The 16,008-nt window shown below is 29.3% G+C and overlaps 1 protein-coding gene across 12 annotated transcripts in view; it reads left to right on the top strand.

Annotated features, from left to right (window-relative positions):
* The window catches only part of LOC145248787 (kin of IRRE-like protein 1), a 2,909,730-nt gene that overhangs the window by 2,631,290 nt on the left and 262,432 nt on the right, over nucleotides 1–16,008 (top strand). For all 12 annotated transcript variants that reach the window (XR_013863395.1, XM_080110422.1, XM_080110421.1 and 9 more), the window contains one exon: nucleotides 14,897–15,019. Coding sequence is in view for 11 of the 12 variants with exons in the window: in XM_080110422.1 (XP_079966548.1) it covers nucleotides 14,897–15,019 (123 nt within the window). In the remaining variant the exon portion in view is untranslated. The remainder of the gene's footprint in view (nucleotides 1–14,896; nucleotides 15,020–16,008) is intronic.

Genomic DNA, 16,008 nt, shown 5'->3' with positions numbered 1-16,008 from the left:
CAAAGTAATATAAGTAATGTAATTGAATCAAAGTAATAAAAGTAATGTAATTAAATCAAAATAATAAAAGTAATGTAATTAAATCAAAATAATAAAAGTAATGTAATTGAATCAAAATAATAAAAGTAATGTAATTGAATCAAAATAATAAAAGTAATGTAATTGAATCAAAATAATAAAAGTAATGTAATTGAATCAAAATAATAAAAGTAATGTAATTAAATCAAAATAATAAAAGTAATGTAATTAAATAGAAATAATAAAAGTAATGTAATTAAATCAAAATAATAAAAGTAATGTAATTGAATCAAAATAATAAAAGTAATGTAATTAAATAAAAATAATAAAAGTAATGTAATTGAATCAAAATAATAAAAGTAATGTAATTAAATGAAAATAATAAAAGTAATGTAATTGAATCAAAATAATAAAAGTAATGTAATTGAATCAAAATAATAAAAGTAATGTAATTGAATCAAAATAATAAAAGTAATGTAATTGAATCAAAATAATAAAAGTAATGTAATTAAATCAAAGTAATAAAAGTAATGTAATTAAATCAAAGTAATAAAAGTAATGTAATTAAATCAAAGTAATAAAAGTAATGTAATTAAATCAAAATAATAAAAGTAATGTAATTGAATCAAAATAATAAAAGTAATGTAATTGAATCAAAATAATAAAAGTAATGTAATTAAATCAAAGTAATGAAAGTAATGTAATTAAATCAAAATAATAAAAGTAATGTAATTAAATCAAAGTAATAAAAGTAATGTAATTAAATCAAAGTAATAAAAGTAACGTAATTAAATCAAAGTAATAAAAGTAATGTAATTAAATCAAAATAATAAAAGTAATGTAATTGAATCAAAATAATAAAAGTAATGTAATTAAATCAAAATAATAAAAGTGATGTAATTGAATCAAAATAATAAAAGTAATGTAATTGAATCAAAATAATAAAAGTAATGTAATTAAATCAAAATAATAAAAGTAATGTAATTAAATCAAAGTAATAAAAGTAATGTAATTAAATCAAAGTAATAAAAGTAATGTAATTAAATCAAAATAATAAAAGTAATGTAATTGAATCAAAATAATAAAAGTAATGTAATTAAATCAAAAAAATAAAAGTAATGTAATTAAATCAAAGTAATGAAAGTAATGTAATTAAATCAAAGTAATAAAAGTAATTTAATTAAATCAAAATAATAAAAGTAATGTAATTAAATCAAAATAATAAAAGTAATGTAATTGAATCAAAATAATAAAAGTAATGTAATTAAATCAAAATAATAAAAGTAATGTAATTGAATCAAAATAATAAAAGTAATGTAATTAAATCAAAGTAATGAAAGTAATGTAATTAAATCAAAATAATAAAAGTAATGTAATTAAATCAAAGTAATAAAAGTAACGTAATTAAATCAAAGTAATATAAGTAATGTAATTGAATCAAAGTAATAAAAGTAATGTAATTAAATAAAAATAATAAAAGTAATGTAATTAAATCAAAATAATAAAAGTAATGTAATTAAATCAAAATAATAAAAGTAATGTAATTGAATCAAAATAATAAAAGTAATGTAATTGAATCAAAATAATAAAAGTAATGTAATTGAATCAAAATAATAAAAGTAATGTAATTGAATCAAAATAATAAAAGTAATGTAATTAAATCAAAATAATAAAAGTAATGTAATTAAATAGAAATAATAAAAGTAATGTAATTAAATCAAAATAATAAAAGTAATGTAATTGAATCAAAATAATAAAAGTAATGTAATTAAATCAAAATAATAAAAGTAATGTAATTGAATCAAAATAATAAAAGTAATGTAATTAAATCAAAATAATAAAAGTGATGTAATTGAATCAAAATAATAAAAGTAATGTAATTGAATCAAAATAATAAAAGTAATGTAATTGAATCAAAATAATAAAAGTAATGTAATTGAATCAAAATAATAAAAGTAATGTAATTAAATCAAGGTAATAAAAGTAATGTAATTAAATCAAAGTAATAAAAGTAATGTAATTAAATCAAAGTAATAAAAGTAATGTAATTAAATCAAAATAATAAAAGTAATGTAATTGAATCAAAATAATAAAAGTAATGTAATTGAATCAAAATAATAAAAGTAATGTAATTAAATCAAAGTAATGAAAGTAATGTAATTAAATCAAAATAATAAAAGTAATGTAATTAAATCAAAGTAATAAAAGTAATGTAATTAAATCAAAGTAATAAAAGTAACGTAATTAAATCAAAGTAATAAAAGTAATGTAATTAAATCAAAATAATAAAAGTAATGTAATTGAATCAAAATAATAAAAGTAATGTAATTAAATCAAAATAACAAAAGTGATGTAATTGAATCAAAATAATAAAAGTAATGTAATTGAATCAAAATAATAAAAGTAATGTAATTGAATCAAAATAATAAAAGTAATGTAATTAAATCAAAGTAATAAAAGTAATGTAATTAAATCAAAGTAATAAAAGTAATGTAATTAAATCAAAGTAATAAAAGTAATGTAATTAAATCAAAATAATAAAAGTAATGTAATTGAATCAAAATAATAAAAGTAATGTAATTGAATCAAAATAATAAAAGTAATGTAATTAAATCAAAGTAATGAAAGTAATGTAATTAAATCAAAATAATAAAAGTAATGTAATTAAATCAAAGTAATAAAAGTAATGTAATTAAATCAAAGTAATAAAAGTAATGTAATTAAATCAAAATAATAAAAGTAATGTAATTAAATCAAAATAATAAAAGTAATGTAATTGAATCCAAATAATAAAAGTAATGTAATTGAATCAAAATAATAAAAGTAATGTAATTGAATCAAAATAATAAAAGTAATGTAATTGAATCAAAGTAATAAAAGTAATGTAATTGAATCAAAGTAATAAAAGTAATGTAATTGAATCAAAGTAATAAAAGTAATGTAATTAAATCAAAGTAATATAAGTAATGTAATTGAATCAAAATAATAGAAGTAATGTAATTGAATCAAAATAATAAAAGTAATGTAATTAAATTAAAGTAATAAAAGTAATGTAATTAAATCAAAGTAATAAAAGTAATGTAATTGAATCAAAATAATAAAAGTAATGTAATTAAATGAAAGTAATAAAAGTAATGTAATTAAATCAAAGTCATAAAAGTAATGTAATTAAATCAAAGTAATATAAGTAATGTAATTAAATCGAAATAATAAAAGTAATGTAATTGAATCAAAATAATAAAAGTAATGTAATTGAATCAAAATAATAAAAGTAATGTAATTGAATCAAAATAATAAAAGTAATGTAATTGAATCAAAATAATAAAAGTAATGTAATTAAATCAAAATAATAAAAGTAATGTAATTGAATCAAAATAATAAAAGTAATGTAATTAAATCAAAATAATAAAAGTAATGTAATTAAATCAAAATAATAAAAGTAATGTAATTAAATCAAAGTAATATAAGTAATGTAATTGAATCAAAGTAATAAAAGTAATGTAATTAAATCAAAATAATAAAAGTAATGTAATTAAATCAAAGTAATGAAAGTAATGTAATTAAATCAAAATAATAAAAGTAATGTAATTAAATCAAAGTAATAAAAGTAACGTAATTAAATCAAAGTAATATAAGTAATGTAATTGAATCAAAGTAATAAAAGTAATGTAATTAAATCAAAATAATAAAAGTAATGTAATTAAATCAAAGTAATGAAAGTAATGTAATTAAATCAAAATAATAAAAGTAATGTAATTAAATCAAAGTAATAAAAGTAATGTAATTAAATCAAAGTAATATAAGTAATGTAATTGAATCAAAGTAATAAAAGTAATGTAATTAAATCAAAATAATAAAAGTAATGTAATTAAATCAAAATAATAAAAGTAATGTAATTGAATCAAAATAATAAAAGTAATGTAATTAAATCAAAGTAATGAAAGTAATGTAATTAAATCAAAGTAATGAAAGTAATGTAATTAAATCAAAATAATAAAAGTAATGTAATTAAATCAAAGTAATAAAAGTAATGTAATTGAATCAAAATAATAAAAGTAATGTAATTAAATCAAAATAATAAAAGTAATGTAATTAAATCAAAATAATAAAAGTAATGTAATTAAATAGAAATAATAAAAGTAATGTAATTAAATCAAAATAATAAAAGTAATGTAATTGAATCAAAATAATAAAAGTAATGTAATTAAATCAAAATAATAAAAGTAATGTAATTGAATCAAAATAATAAAAGTAATGTAATTAAATCAAAATAATAAAAGTGATGTAATTGAATCAAAATAATAAAAGTAATGTAATTGAATCAAAATAATAAAAGTAATGTAATTGAATCAAAATAATAAAAGTAATGTAATTGAATCAAAATAATAAAAGTAATGTAATTAAATCAAAGTAATAAAAGTAATGTAATTAAATCAAAGTAATAAAAGTAATGTAATTAAATCAAAGTAATAAAAGTAATGTAATTAAATCAAAATAATAAAAGTAATGTAATTGAATCAAAATAATAAAAGTAATGTAATTGAATCAAAATAATAAAAGTAATGTAATTAAATCAAAGTAATGAAAGTAATGTAATTAAATCAAAATAATAAAAGTAATGTAATTAAATCAAAGTAATAAAAGTAATGTAATTAAATCAAAGTAATAAAAGTAACGTAATTAAATCAAAGTAATAAAAGTAATGTAATTAAATCAAAATAATAAAAGTAATGTAATTGAATCAAAGTAATAAAAGTAATGTAATTAAATCAAAATAATAAAAGTAATGTAATTGAATCAAATCAATAAAAGTAATGTAATTAAATCAAAGTAATAAAAGTAATGTAATTAAATCAAAGTAATAAAAGTAACGTAATTAAATCAAAGTAATATAAGTAATGTAATTGAATCAAAATAATAAAAGTAATGTAATTAAATCAAAGTAATAAAAGTAATGTAATTAAATCAAAATAATAAAAGTAATGTAATTAAATCAAAGTAATAAAAGTAATGTAATTAAATCAAAGTAATAAAAGTAACGTAATTAAATCAAAGTAATATAAGTAATGTAATTGAATCAAAGTAATAAAAGTAATGTAATTAAATCAAAATAATAAAAGTAATGTAATTAAATCAAAATAATAAAAGTAATGTAATTAAATCAAAACAATAAAAGTAATGTAATTAAATCAAAACAATAAAAGTAATGTAATTAAATCAAAATAATAAAAGTAATGTAATTAAATCAAAGTAATATAAGTAATGTAATTGAATCAAAGTAATAAAAGTAATGTAATTAAATCAAAATAATAAAAGTAATGTAATTAAATCAAAGTAATAAAAGTAATGTAATTAAATCAAATTAATAAAAGTAACGTAATTAAATCAAAGTAATATAAGTAATGTAATTGAATCAAAATAATAAAAGTAATGTAATTGAATCAAAATAATAAAAGTAATGTAATTGAATCAAAATAATAAAAGTAATGTAATTGAATCAAAATAATAAAAGTAATGTAATTAAATCAAAGTAATAAAAGTAATGTAATTGAATCAAAATAATAAAAGTAATGTAATTGAATCAAAATAATAAAAGTAATGTAATTAAATCAAAATAATAAAAGTAATGTAATTGAATCAAAATAATAAAAGTAATGTAATTAAATCAAAATAATAAAAGTAATGTAATTGAATCAAAGTAATCCAAGTAATTTAACTGAATCAGAGTAATCTAAGTAATGTAATTGAATATAATTAATGTAATTGAATCTAAGTATAAGTATAAAACGTCTTTACCGTCTTTGCTGGAAAGCAAAGACGGTAAAGACGTTTTATACTGATCCAGAACACCAAAAAAATATAAACATAGCAATGATCTGGGAATGTAAACATGTACAAAATACCCACATGGTACTAGCCCCTCCCCCTCTCTTTCTAATAAAAACAAAACGTTTTCCTTTGCTTTTTGTTTTTTCCATTTCCAGTTGATTTTTTTACTCTGATGTCCCATGCTACAGTGTTAACGTAAATTTAATTGCATACGGAAACACTTATTTGTTATATACTTGTGTTTTTACCAATTTTGAATTAAATTTTCTTTAGAATGATGACTTTTATAAGTTTTCGACTATGCTGGATCAGAAAATCTCATTTAAACGTTTCAGTTTTCGAGATATAATATATAATGATATCATACAGTCAGTGAATTACAGTGTGTAATACGGGTCTTTATACCTCTATAAGTATTTGTCTCCACAAAATTTGAATGAGATTTTCTTGATCAGCCGTGTTGGTATTTTGTACGTTTACATTCCCAGACCATTGCTATATTTATATTTTTTTCTGGAGGTGCAAGCAAAGACAGTGAAGACGTTTTTTATTTGTACATGTTGGTTCCAGTAAATAAGGTTATCAGTATTTAATTACCTGTTAATGAGCGGTTAATATATTTGTATTTTTTTTTTTTTACTGCTAGTGTGTTATGGGGAGAGCTACACGATTTTAGTAAACCTTTGAAGTATTTGCTTATTTAGAAATTAGTTTCATTCTGAAATATGAGAATTGCAGGTTTCAGCCAACCAGAAAGAGCATAACATGGCTAGGGACCGTTATTGTTTAGGATTCAGAAATCGGAAAGAATGTTATTTCTATGTATGTGAGCCAGTTACAGAGGGTGTAATCACACTATAGTTGAAAAATATAGAATTGGACCCAGTGAAAACTGGTATCGGTGAAAGCAATAAATGCTGACAGAGAAAAATAGGAATTTCTTCCTCTGTAGATGTGGTGATTGTGATGGTTTAGCTCATCGGATATAATACAGCATTTTATTATCACCAGTGAATGTGGTAGAAATGGTGGTCGTAAGCTACATAAGATATTGGCTATCAGTAGATGTATTGAATTTGTACGTGGCATCTGTTGTTGCAAACCTACGATACTTTGGGCCAGAGGGGAATTTCTGAAATCAATATATTATATATGGAGATAAAGAAATAAACTTGTATATATATATTTTTTTTTATTTTTATTTTTAACAAAGATTAAAAAATAAAAACAGTGGCACTCTGGATTAAAAAAAAAAAAGTCTGTTTTTAAGAATTTGCCAAAAAATAATCATGACTGTGACTAAAATGTTATCATTTATTTTAATAACATTTTTTGCGTTGATGGACTTAGTAGATCATTCATGTAAGAGGGAATATTTAATAAAAATCGGTAGTTTTCCTTAGTAAGTATCTTTTTAAGTATGGACTTTAAAAGATATTTGCCGAAAATGACCTCTCGAAACTTCTGAGTAAATTCGTTTTATTGTTTATCACAAGATTGTTTTATGATATTTCACACTGACGGACCCTGTGTCGATTACCTACGTCAAAGTTGCTTTAATCAACAGCAGTGTCAATTAGTCATACATTGATCGTACATAATTTTTAGTCGTACATATTTACTATTTTTTAGGCACTTGTGCACTAGTATGAAGGTACAACTTTTTGGTTTTCAGTTTGGGCATTTGGAGAGTGCATAGTAGGGGTGGACAAGCATAAATAAAGGGCAGAAAACTATTTTGTGTTTAAATTTGATCTATTTGTTTTAATTCAATAAATATGTAAAAAAAACTTTCTCAACAAAAAAAATGTATTAAAAAATTTCAGAATTTTGGCTTCATTACAAAATAAAATATTTTAAAATCTTTAATTTGTGTTTACAAAAATATATTTTGTGTTATTATAATTTTCTTAAATCTATTTTTAAAAAATAAAAAACATGCCTTTATTGTTGTAAGATTTTCGATTTTGTCCTGAAATTGCATTTGTCTGTTCCTGCTATGCACTCTTCAAATGTCCAAACTGAAAACCAAAAAAGTTATACCTTCGCACAAGTGCCATTTTTATATATATATTTTTATATTCATTATTATTGTCAACTTTTTTTATTATATTCATTTGTTATTTTTATTTATTAATTTTTTTAGTAGTTTTTGCACAAGTTATTATTAGTGACAAAAACCAGCAAGGTTCTTCTGGAATCTGAGTGATAAAAAATCTCCTCAGAGTTCTAACACTGGACACCTCTTTCGATAACCTTTGCTAATAATTTTGCCTTATCGTAGCAGTCGTTTACCATTGATTTTTCACTAACAGCTATTGATGTTCTCTGAAAAGTGAAACCCTTAAGTTCCAGTACTCTCGAATCTTTTCAGAGGCAGTCTGATTGATGATTTTTCTCCTCAATCAAATTATTGACTTTCCATGATCATTTTTGATGGTGTAAGCTGAAGTTATTGCTACTTCATGTGTGCTCATTTAAAAAAAAAAAAAAAAAAAGATCCAAGGGGGATAATTCAACATGAGTTTTTCCCCTTGATTTTCTTGAACATTTCATTTATGTTTTTATAAACCTTCAAGTTATGTTTGTTATGAACAGAATTACTGCCCTCTCATCAAATAGTTAGCTTAGTTCCCAAACTTGCTTCTGAATTTTATTGACTAATATTGTTAGGGAACTTGTCAAGTCACAATTTACCATACAATTCCTCAACATGAAAACTGAAAGAGAAATAATTTTCTTTGTGGGTGATTTAATGTATACAAAAATAATAAAGTAATAATTCGATAGTAAAGTAAAAGGAGAGAAATTTTCGATGTACTTATATTTGTATCAAATGCAGCTGAGTCACAAAAAGTGTTAGCAGCACACCATGCCTGTTATTTGAAAATATGGTGTAGATAGTGCATGTCCTTTTCACCAGAAAGCAAAAAGGAGTTCTGTGGAGAAAGTGGCTACTAAGAATCAAGATCTGGGTGGTCACGATCAAAGTGTAGTATCTGTTCTTCAGATGCTGCACTTCTATTTCTTGTTCTCTTTCGGTGGAGGAGAAATCCTTCACGACTGAGACAATTTTTATTTTTGTACCTTTTCTCTACGTTAAAAAACGACCCTGGTATCTAACTCTGGGGAGGCATAGTAAATAGGTACTAAGAATCAAGATGGCGCCCGCATGCGTTTATGTGGAAAAAAGTCTCGTGGAATCTCGGGGAATCTCGTACCCTGATTCCATAAATAACGAGAGGAGGAAAGCGGGAAGAGAGACGAGTTTGAGTCACGAAAACGAACGGACGTGTGTAAAAGAAGAGGTAGAAGAAAAGAGTGTGGTGAACGAAACAAACAAGGACTCGGTTGAAAGTAGAGTTGTAACGAACACAAGCTATTCCGGCATGATGTCAGGATTTGACCCCAAGCTAATTCCCCTGTTTGATGGCAGTAGCACTGATCACTCAGTGCAGGAATGGGTGGAAAAAGCAGAATTAATATGTCAGCTCAGTGGGGTGAAGCGTATAGAATGCGTGGTCCCAATGCGCCTCACTGGGGGAGCATATGCAGTATACCAGCAGTTGGCTGATGAGGAAAAAACAGATTTTGCCTGCATCAAGCGCGCCCTTTTTACAGCATTTGCATTAGATCCAATTACTGCATGGAAGGAATTCATGGCCCAAAAATTACATTCCGGGGAAACGGTGGATGTGTATCTGGCTGAGCTAAGAAAGCTATCGGTCCTCTTTGGAGGGATGTCAGACAAAGGCTTGGTGTGCGCCTTTGTTGGAGGATTACCTAAGAGTGTGGAAGATCTGCTCTGTGCCTCATCCCAAGTGGACGAGATGGACATATCAGAAGTATTGACGCGGGCACGAGCAATACTAAAGAAAAGCCCTAACACTATAGACCAAGTGGCAGCTGTACAACCATCACAGGTTGGATTGCAGGACCTGGGCGCAGCTACAACCTGCTATAAGTGTGGAGGACCCAACCATTTGGCCCGTGATTGTCTTTTGTCACGTCAACGAACTCGGAAACTTGACGGGCCGCAGTGCTACAAGTGCAAAAAACGCGGACACCTGGCCCGCACCTGTCCGGGAAACGGGTAAGGGGAAGAAGCTACAGCGCCAGTCTTCTCCCCAGATCGTCATTGAGCAGGGCGCTACCCACTGTAAGCATACACATTAATGGAAGCGAGCGCCTCGCGCTTGTGGACACTGGGTGCACCCAGACTCTCGTAAGCAAGATATGCTGTGCCACTTGGAAAGCAGAGAGAATTCCGGTACTAACTGTAGGCGGAGGTTCACTAGCCTCTTGTGGGGTGAGCATTATCCGCGCAAGCATCAACGACGGGCCTGCAGTAGCCGTGCGAGCCCTGGTGATGGAGGGAGAGCTTCTCGGGTACGACCTACTCCTGGGTATGGACTTGATTACACAACTGGGTGGAATTACCGTGGACAGAACCGGCAAGGTACAGTTCTTGCGAAACCGGTTATCGGAATATCCCCCACCTATGTGGCTAAGGGAACAGTATGAAGAAGAACTGCAAATGTGGATCGACAATGGCTGGCTTCTTCCATACCCAGAGGATGAGCTTGGCCCCCCACGAGGGCTGATTCTCTTGATGGCCGTCGTACAAGAGACCAAACAAAAGGTCCGCCCCGTCCTAGACTACCGTGAGCTCAATGAGCATGTCGACCCATATACAGCAAGGGCTGATGTGTGTGCACTCAAATTAAGGGAGTGGCGACAGCAGGGATCGAATGTGGCAACTCTGGACCTACGCAGGGCCTATCTACAAATACGCATTGAGAAGAAATTGTGGCCATTTCAGACTGTGGAAATTAGAGGAACCCGATATTGTCTAACCAGGCTAGGGTTCGGTCTAAATGTGGCCCCAGGCATTATGACAGCAATCATGCATGCTATCCGGCAGCAAGATGAGACAGTGTAACAGGCAACATCCTCATACATCGATGATATATTCGTCAATGAGAGCCTCATGTCAGCGCAATCGGTTAGAATGCACTTTGAAAGCTTTGGACTGACATGTAAGGAACCAGAGCGTCTGTGCGATGGAGCAAAAATTCTTAGCCTGCACGTGCGCAATAACAAGGAGGGACTTTGCTGAAGAAGAGGAAGTCACGTTCCCAAGGTCCCATCAAACATCACTCGACAAACAGTGTGTTCGCTTTGTGGAAAGATGGCAGGCCATTTCCCTGTGTGCGGTTGGCTCAAGGTGGCCGTGGCAGCCATAAAGAGACGTTCAACAGCCGTGTCGGCGGGATGGGACGATGCAGTACACGATGTCACCTTAAGGAGCATGTTGACAGAGACTGTGTCCAGAGTGACCAGTGATGACCCCGTTCAGGGAAAGTGGTACGTCAGCGGGAATGAGTTCACGGTCTGGGTGGATGCTAGTTCACTGGCTCTTGGAGTTGCCCTTGCAGTTAATGATTCCATTATTGAAGATGCCTGTTGGCTTCGGCCAGAGAATGATTCGAGGCACATAAACCTGACCGAACTTGATGCCACATTGAAGGGCGTTAACTTGGCGCTTCAATGGCACGCCAAGGTTCTACATATCATGACTGACTCGGCATGCACTCATCGGTGGATAACCGATGCATTAAGTGGAAGAGCACGGCTGACGACACGAGCATCGAGTGAGATGTTAATTCGAAGACGGCTTGCCACCTTGGTCGACACCATCACAGAGTACGACCTGACCGTGGACGTAATGTTGATCAGGTCTGCGCTCAACAGAGCAGATGCTTTGACAAGAGTCCCTCAACGATGGCTTCTGGCTGGTGCTCGGAGAGATGCTGATAATCTGCAAAACACATGTGCAGCAGTTGTGTGTAATGTGGATGCAGCGCGCATCATGGACATTCATCGACAGTGTGGACATCCTGCCATCAAGCGGACACTGTACTTTGTCAAGATGATTGATCCAGGAGTAGGAAAAAAAGATATCCGAAGAGTGGTGGAAAGTTGCGAGGCCTGCCAATCCATCGACCCAGCTCCAGCACGATGGAAGAAAGGAGAGTTAGGAGTGAGTGGTAAGTGGCAGAGAGTGGGCATGGACATCACACACTACGGTGGCAACCACTTCCTTACCCTCATCGATTGTGGGCCTACACGTTTCGCAGTCTGGAGACTCCTCGGGCGCCAGGACTCTTGCAACATTATTCGCCAGCTGTCATCCGTGTTCTGTGAAAGAGGTGCGCCCGATGAAGTGCTGACGGACAACGACCCAGCCTTTTGCAGCCATCAGATGAGGCAGTTCTTACAAGAATGAGGTGTGCAGCTGCGGCTTAGATGCGCTTATGTGCCTTCTGGCAATGGTATAGCTGAGAGAAGCCATCGCAGCATCAAAACAATTGCAGCCAGGAAGCAGTGCACCATCGCAGAAGCTGCGTACTGGTATAATCTCATGCCAAAGGATGGCATCTCTCCAGGAACGGCGCCTGCAAACACAATCTATCAGTACCGTGTCCGAGAAAAAGGAATCCACCCCGATACAACTGTGGCCACTGAGATAGAACGGAATCGATATGCCAAAGAGGATGCTGTCTGGGTGAAGCCGCCAGGAAACCGATGTACTGACAAGTATAAACGAGGCACAGTGACCGATGTGGTGAGTCAGCAGTGTGTCCAGGTTGATGGCGTACCCCGTCACGTTAGGGACCTACGGCCGGCGACACATGTACCACCTCCAGTGAACGATGAGAGTGATTCTGACTCTGAGACGAGTGGGCCATCGCTTTGGTTTGCACCATCCCTATCAATGAAGCCTTCCCCGACCATCAGGCGGTGGATGAGAGCGCACGCGAAGACGAGAGCAGCACTGTCCTCCTTCGTAGAAGCACCCGACGGCGGCGATCACCACCCCCCTGTCATCTCTGTGATCATGAGATCAGGGGGGAGTGTGGAGAAAGTGGCTACTAAGAATCAAGATGGCGCCCGCATGCGTTTATGTGGAAAAAAGTCTTGTGGAATCTCGGGGAATCTTGTACCCTGATTCCATAAATAACGAGAGGAGGAAAGCGGGAAGAGAGACGAGTTTGAGTCACGAAAACAAACGGACGTGTGTAAAAGAAGAGGTAGAAGAAAAGAGTGTGGTGAACGAAACAAACAAGAACTCGGTTGAAAGTAGAGTTGTAACGAACACACGTTCACTTGTCTTCATTTCCAATATAATTAAATTAATATTTGTACTATTTATGAAAGCAAATTTTGCTGATAAATTGACATTAGAAAACCTGTTAATTGGCCGATTATCATAGGTTGATTAATCGGTAATAAGCCAATTTGCTTTTTGGTGCAAAACATCCTCCCTTCCCCATTTTAAGTATGGGTTTCTAAATAATAGTATTATTACTCCAGCACAATACCTTCTCTGCATAAATACTGGAAAAATTTCATGAAACAAAAAAATTTTTTTTTTTTTTAAATAAAGAAACTTTCATCTCCTAAAAAATTTCTGATCATTTTTTGCCTCAGTTTCAGTATTCCTTCTAAAATTTGAAAAAAAAACAAATCCATAACAATTACAGAAAAAGATACAAATAAATGTCTTTGACATTTGCTGTTATAATTTTTTATGTTTTTTAGTATTATCATTAAAAATCAATTAATACTCATTCTTGAAAATTACCATAGGTTTAATGGATTTTATTCATTTTCTTTCATTTGTTATTATCCATTAAAAATTGCATTTGGTATGTTCTTTCGTTAAAGCATTATATTTTTCTTTTTTTTTTTTTGTTAGCAGTTTTGTCAAAGTTTTTGCTTTGACACTTTTTGATAGTTTACTTGTTTGGCTAACAAAAACATCTCAACAAAAGTACCACTTTTCTCTTAGAAGAAACAAAAAAATACAACATTATGGAAAAGCCGAATTTCCTAGTAAAAAAGGCCAGTTGCAGTATGGGTTTCATTGTCCATTAAGTTTCGTACAGCTAAAGAAGAAAGTACAATCAAATCTTAATTTCAATTGGATTGAATATACAGATCACAACATAGTGGTATGTGAATATATGGCTCGTAACTTAATAGTACAAGGACGTTCTAAGTTTGACATTTATTTTTAATGTATGAATTCCAAAACTATATTTCTTTTGTCTTTGTTTCTTGAAGATCATGTTAAATAAGTTGAGAACAATTAAAAAAATACAAAATCGGAAAACAAATATTTACTCGTAAACTAATCTACAAAAATGCAATTTAATCTGCAAAAATCAGAAAATAAGTTTAATGTTTGCAAAATAAAAATTACAAAAAGGAAACCTGCAAAAATCAGACAACAAATTAATACAGTTTGCTCTGTCACCACTTCGAAAATAAAATAAAATTTGACAGCTATTTAGAGAGTTAACCACTTCAATATAATCAAGAGTTTGTTTCAAATAATCATTAACTATCCCCAATGGTTTGTTTATCTCAATCTCTAGTCACAGAGTAATACAATAAGATTTCCTGTATTTGGTATGCTCCACCAAGTATTTAATTGCAGCCATGTCCATCTTGGGGTGCACGGACCCGACCCTTAGTGTACAATGACCATGTATGATTTTATTTATTGTCTTTTATCCCCTCTTATAAAAGATTATCTGATCAGCAATTCAAAAATCGTTCAATTATAATTGAACGATTTTTGAATTGCTGATCAGATAATCTTTTTACGGAGGACATGTTACACTCCGCATTGACGGACAAACCATATACCTGTACACTCTCAGATGAATTTCTAAAATGGGAGGCTCATGAATGCTCTGGTTGGTTTATAAACTGGTATTTTTTATAAAATCTCCAGTAAATACAGAGCTTAATATTTTAACAAATAGAAAAACAAAGTTTTGATCTAACATCCTGACTATCAGATCATCTTATGTGTTATGTAAGCACACCACTGTCTGTTGGGCACATCTCAGTAGATCAATAGATTCGGCCACAACTATTGTTCATATGACAATCAATAAAGTCTGCTTAATTTTACAGGATAAAAAGTTTTCAAGGGTTTATTTTCTCAAAACCAATATTATATTTGTTTTTGCAGTGGAATACAATCTTAGAATTGTAAATGCCAGCATGGAAGATGATGCGCTTTATCAATGCCAAGTAACACCAACAAAAGATGTTGCTGGTATACGAAGTAATACTGTTAAACTCTCAGTTTTATGTAAGTATTAATTATCGTAATGAAACTTGCATTTATAGAAAATGTTTTTTCTGGTTTTCATAGTGTTATTTGAATACATAAAATAATCAGAGAGTTGAAATGTGTTTATACATGTAATGACTAACATTCACAAATTTTGTAAAAAAACTTTTCTCTGGTTCCTTTTTCTCTAACCATCCAACTGCCCCTCTCTCTACTTCTTTCTCAATATTGATTTGCTATAACAGAAAGACAAGAAAGCTGACATTTAAACCTAGTTTCAGTGTGTTTTTTTTTAACTAGTAAAAAGGAAAACATGTCTATGCACTAATTTGGTCCCTGGTAACAGTAACTATTTTTTTACCATAATCAGGTTAAGAGTCTCACACTCAATCTGCTGATCATCAAAACCCCCTGTGCTGCCCACATCTCTCTGTTCTGCCCAGATTTAATCTTCCTCCCTGATGTTTTCATATTTCCTTCTCTGATTTATTATAATGATTATATTAACATTTACTGTAAATGTACGTATTTTAATATGATTTGATCTTTTATTTTCATCTGTTATACAGTAATTTTATCTGTGTTTTACAACTTTTCTACTGATTTTACAACTTTAATATTTGTGTTGAATAAAATTAGAATTTTATTTTCATGTATTTTTAGTGTTTTTTTTTTTATAAATTATCTATAATGTGGACTGACTTAGCAGAAAACGATGAAATCCGAAAGTATTGATTATTTCTGACGGAAATAGCTGATTCACCACCATTTTAATTATCTTTCTCTTCTTTTCAAAAACCAAAGTAGTTTTCTATCTTGATTTTTGCATTCATTATGTATGTATTTTATATTCATTATGTTATCTGTGCATAACAATCTCTGAAATTTTAAAGTATTCTTCAAAATGACATTTTTTTTTACAATTTAGTTGATATTTTAAAATATTTGAAAAAATTAAAATATACTCAGAGACAAAACATTGAATCTATATTCAAACATTCTTTGAG

This window comes from Euprymna scolopes, chromosome 27 (genome assembly GCF_053919585.1).
Source record: "Euprymna scolopes isolate OS-2025 chromosome 27, ASM5391958v1, whole genome shotgun sequence".
NCBI lineage: Eukaryota > Metazoa > Mollusca > Cephalopoda > Sepiida > Sepiolidae > Euprymna > Euprymna scolopes.
Note: the sequence above shows the minus strand (reverse complement) of the source record. Positions and strands in the feature narration are given on the sequence as shown.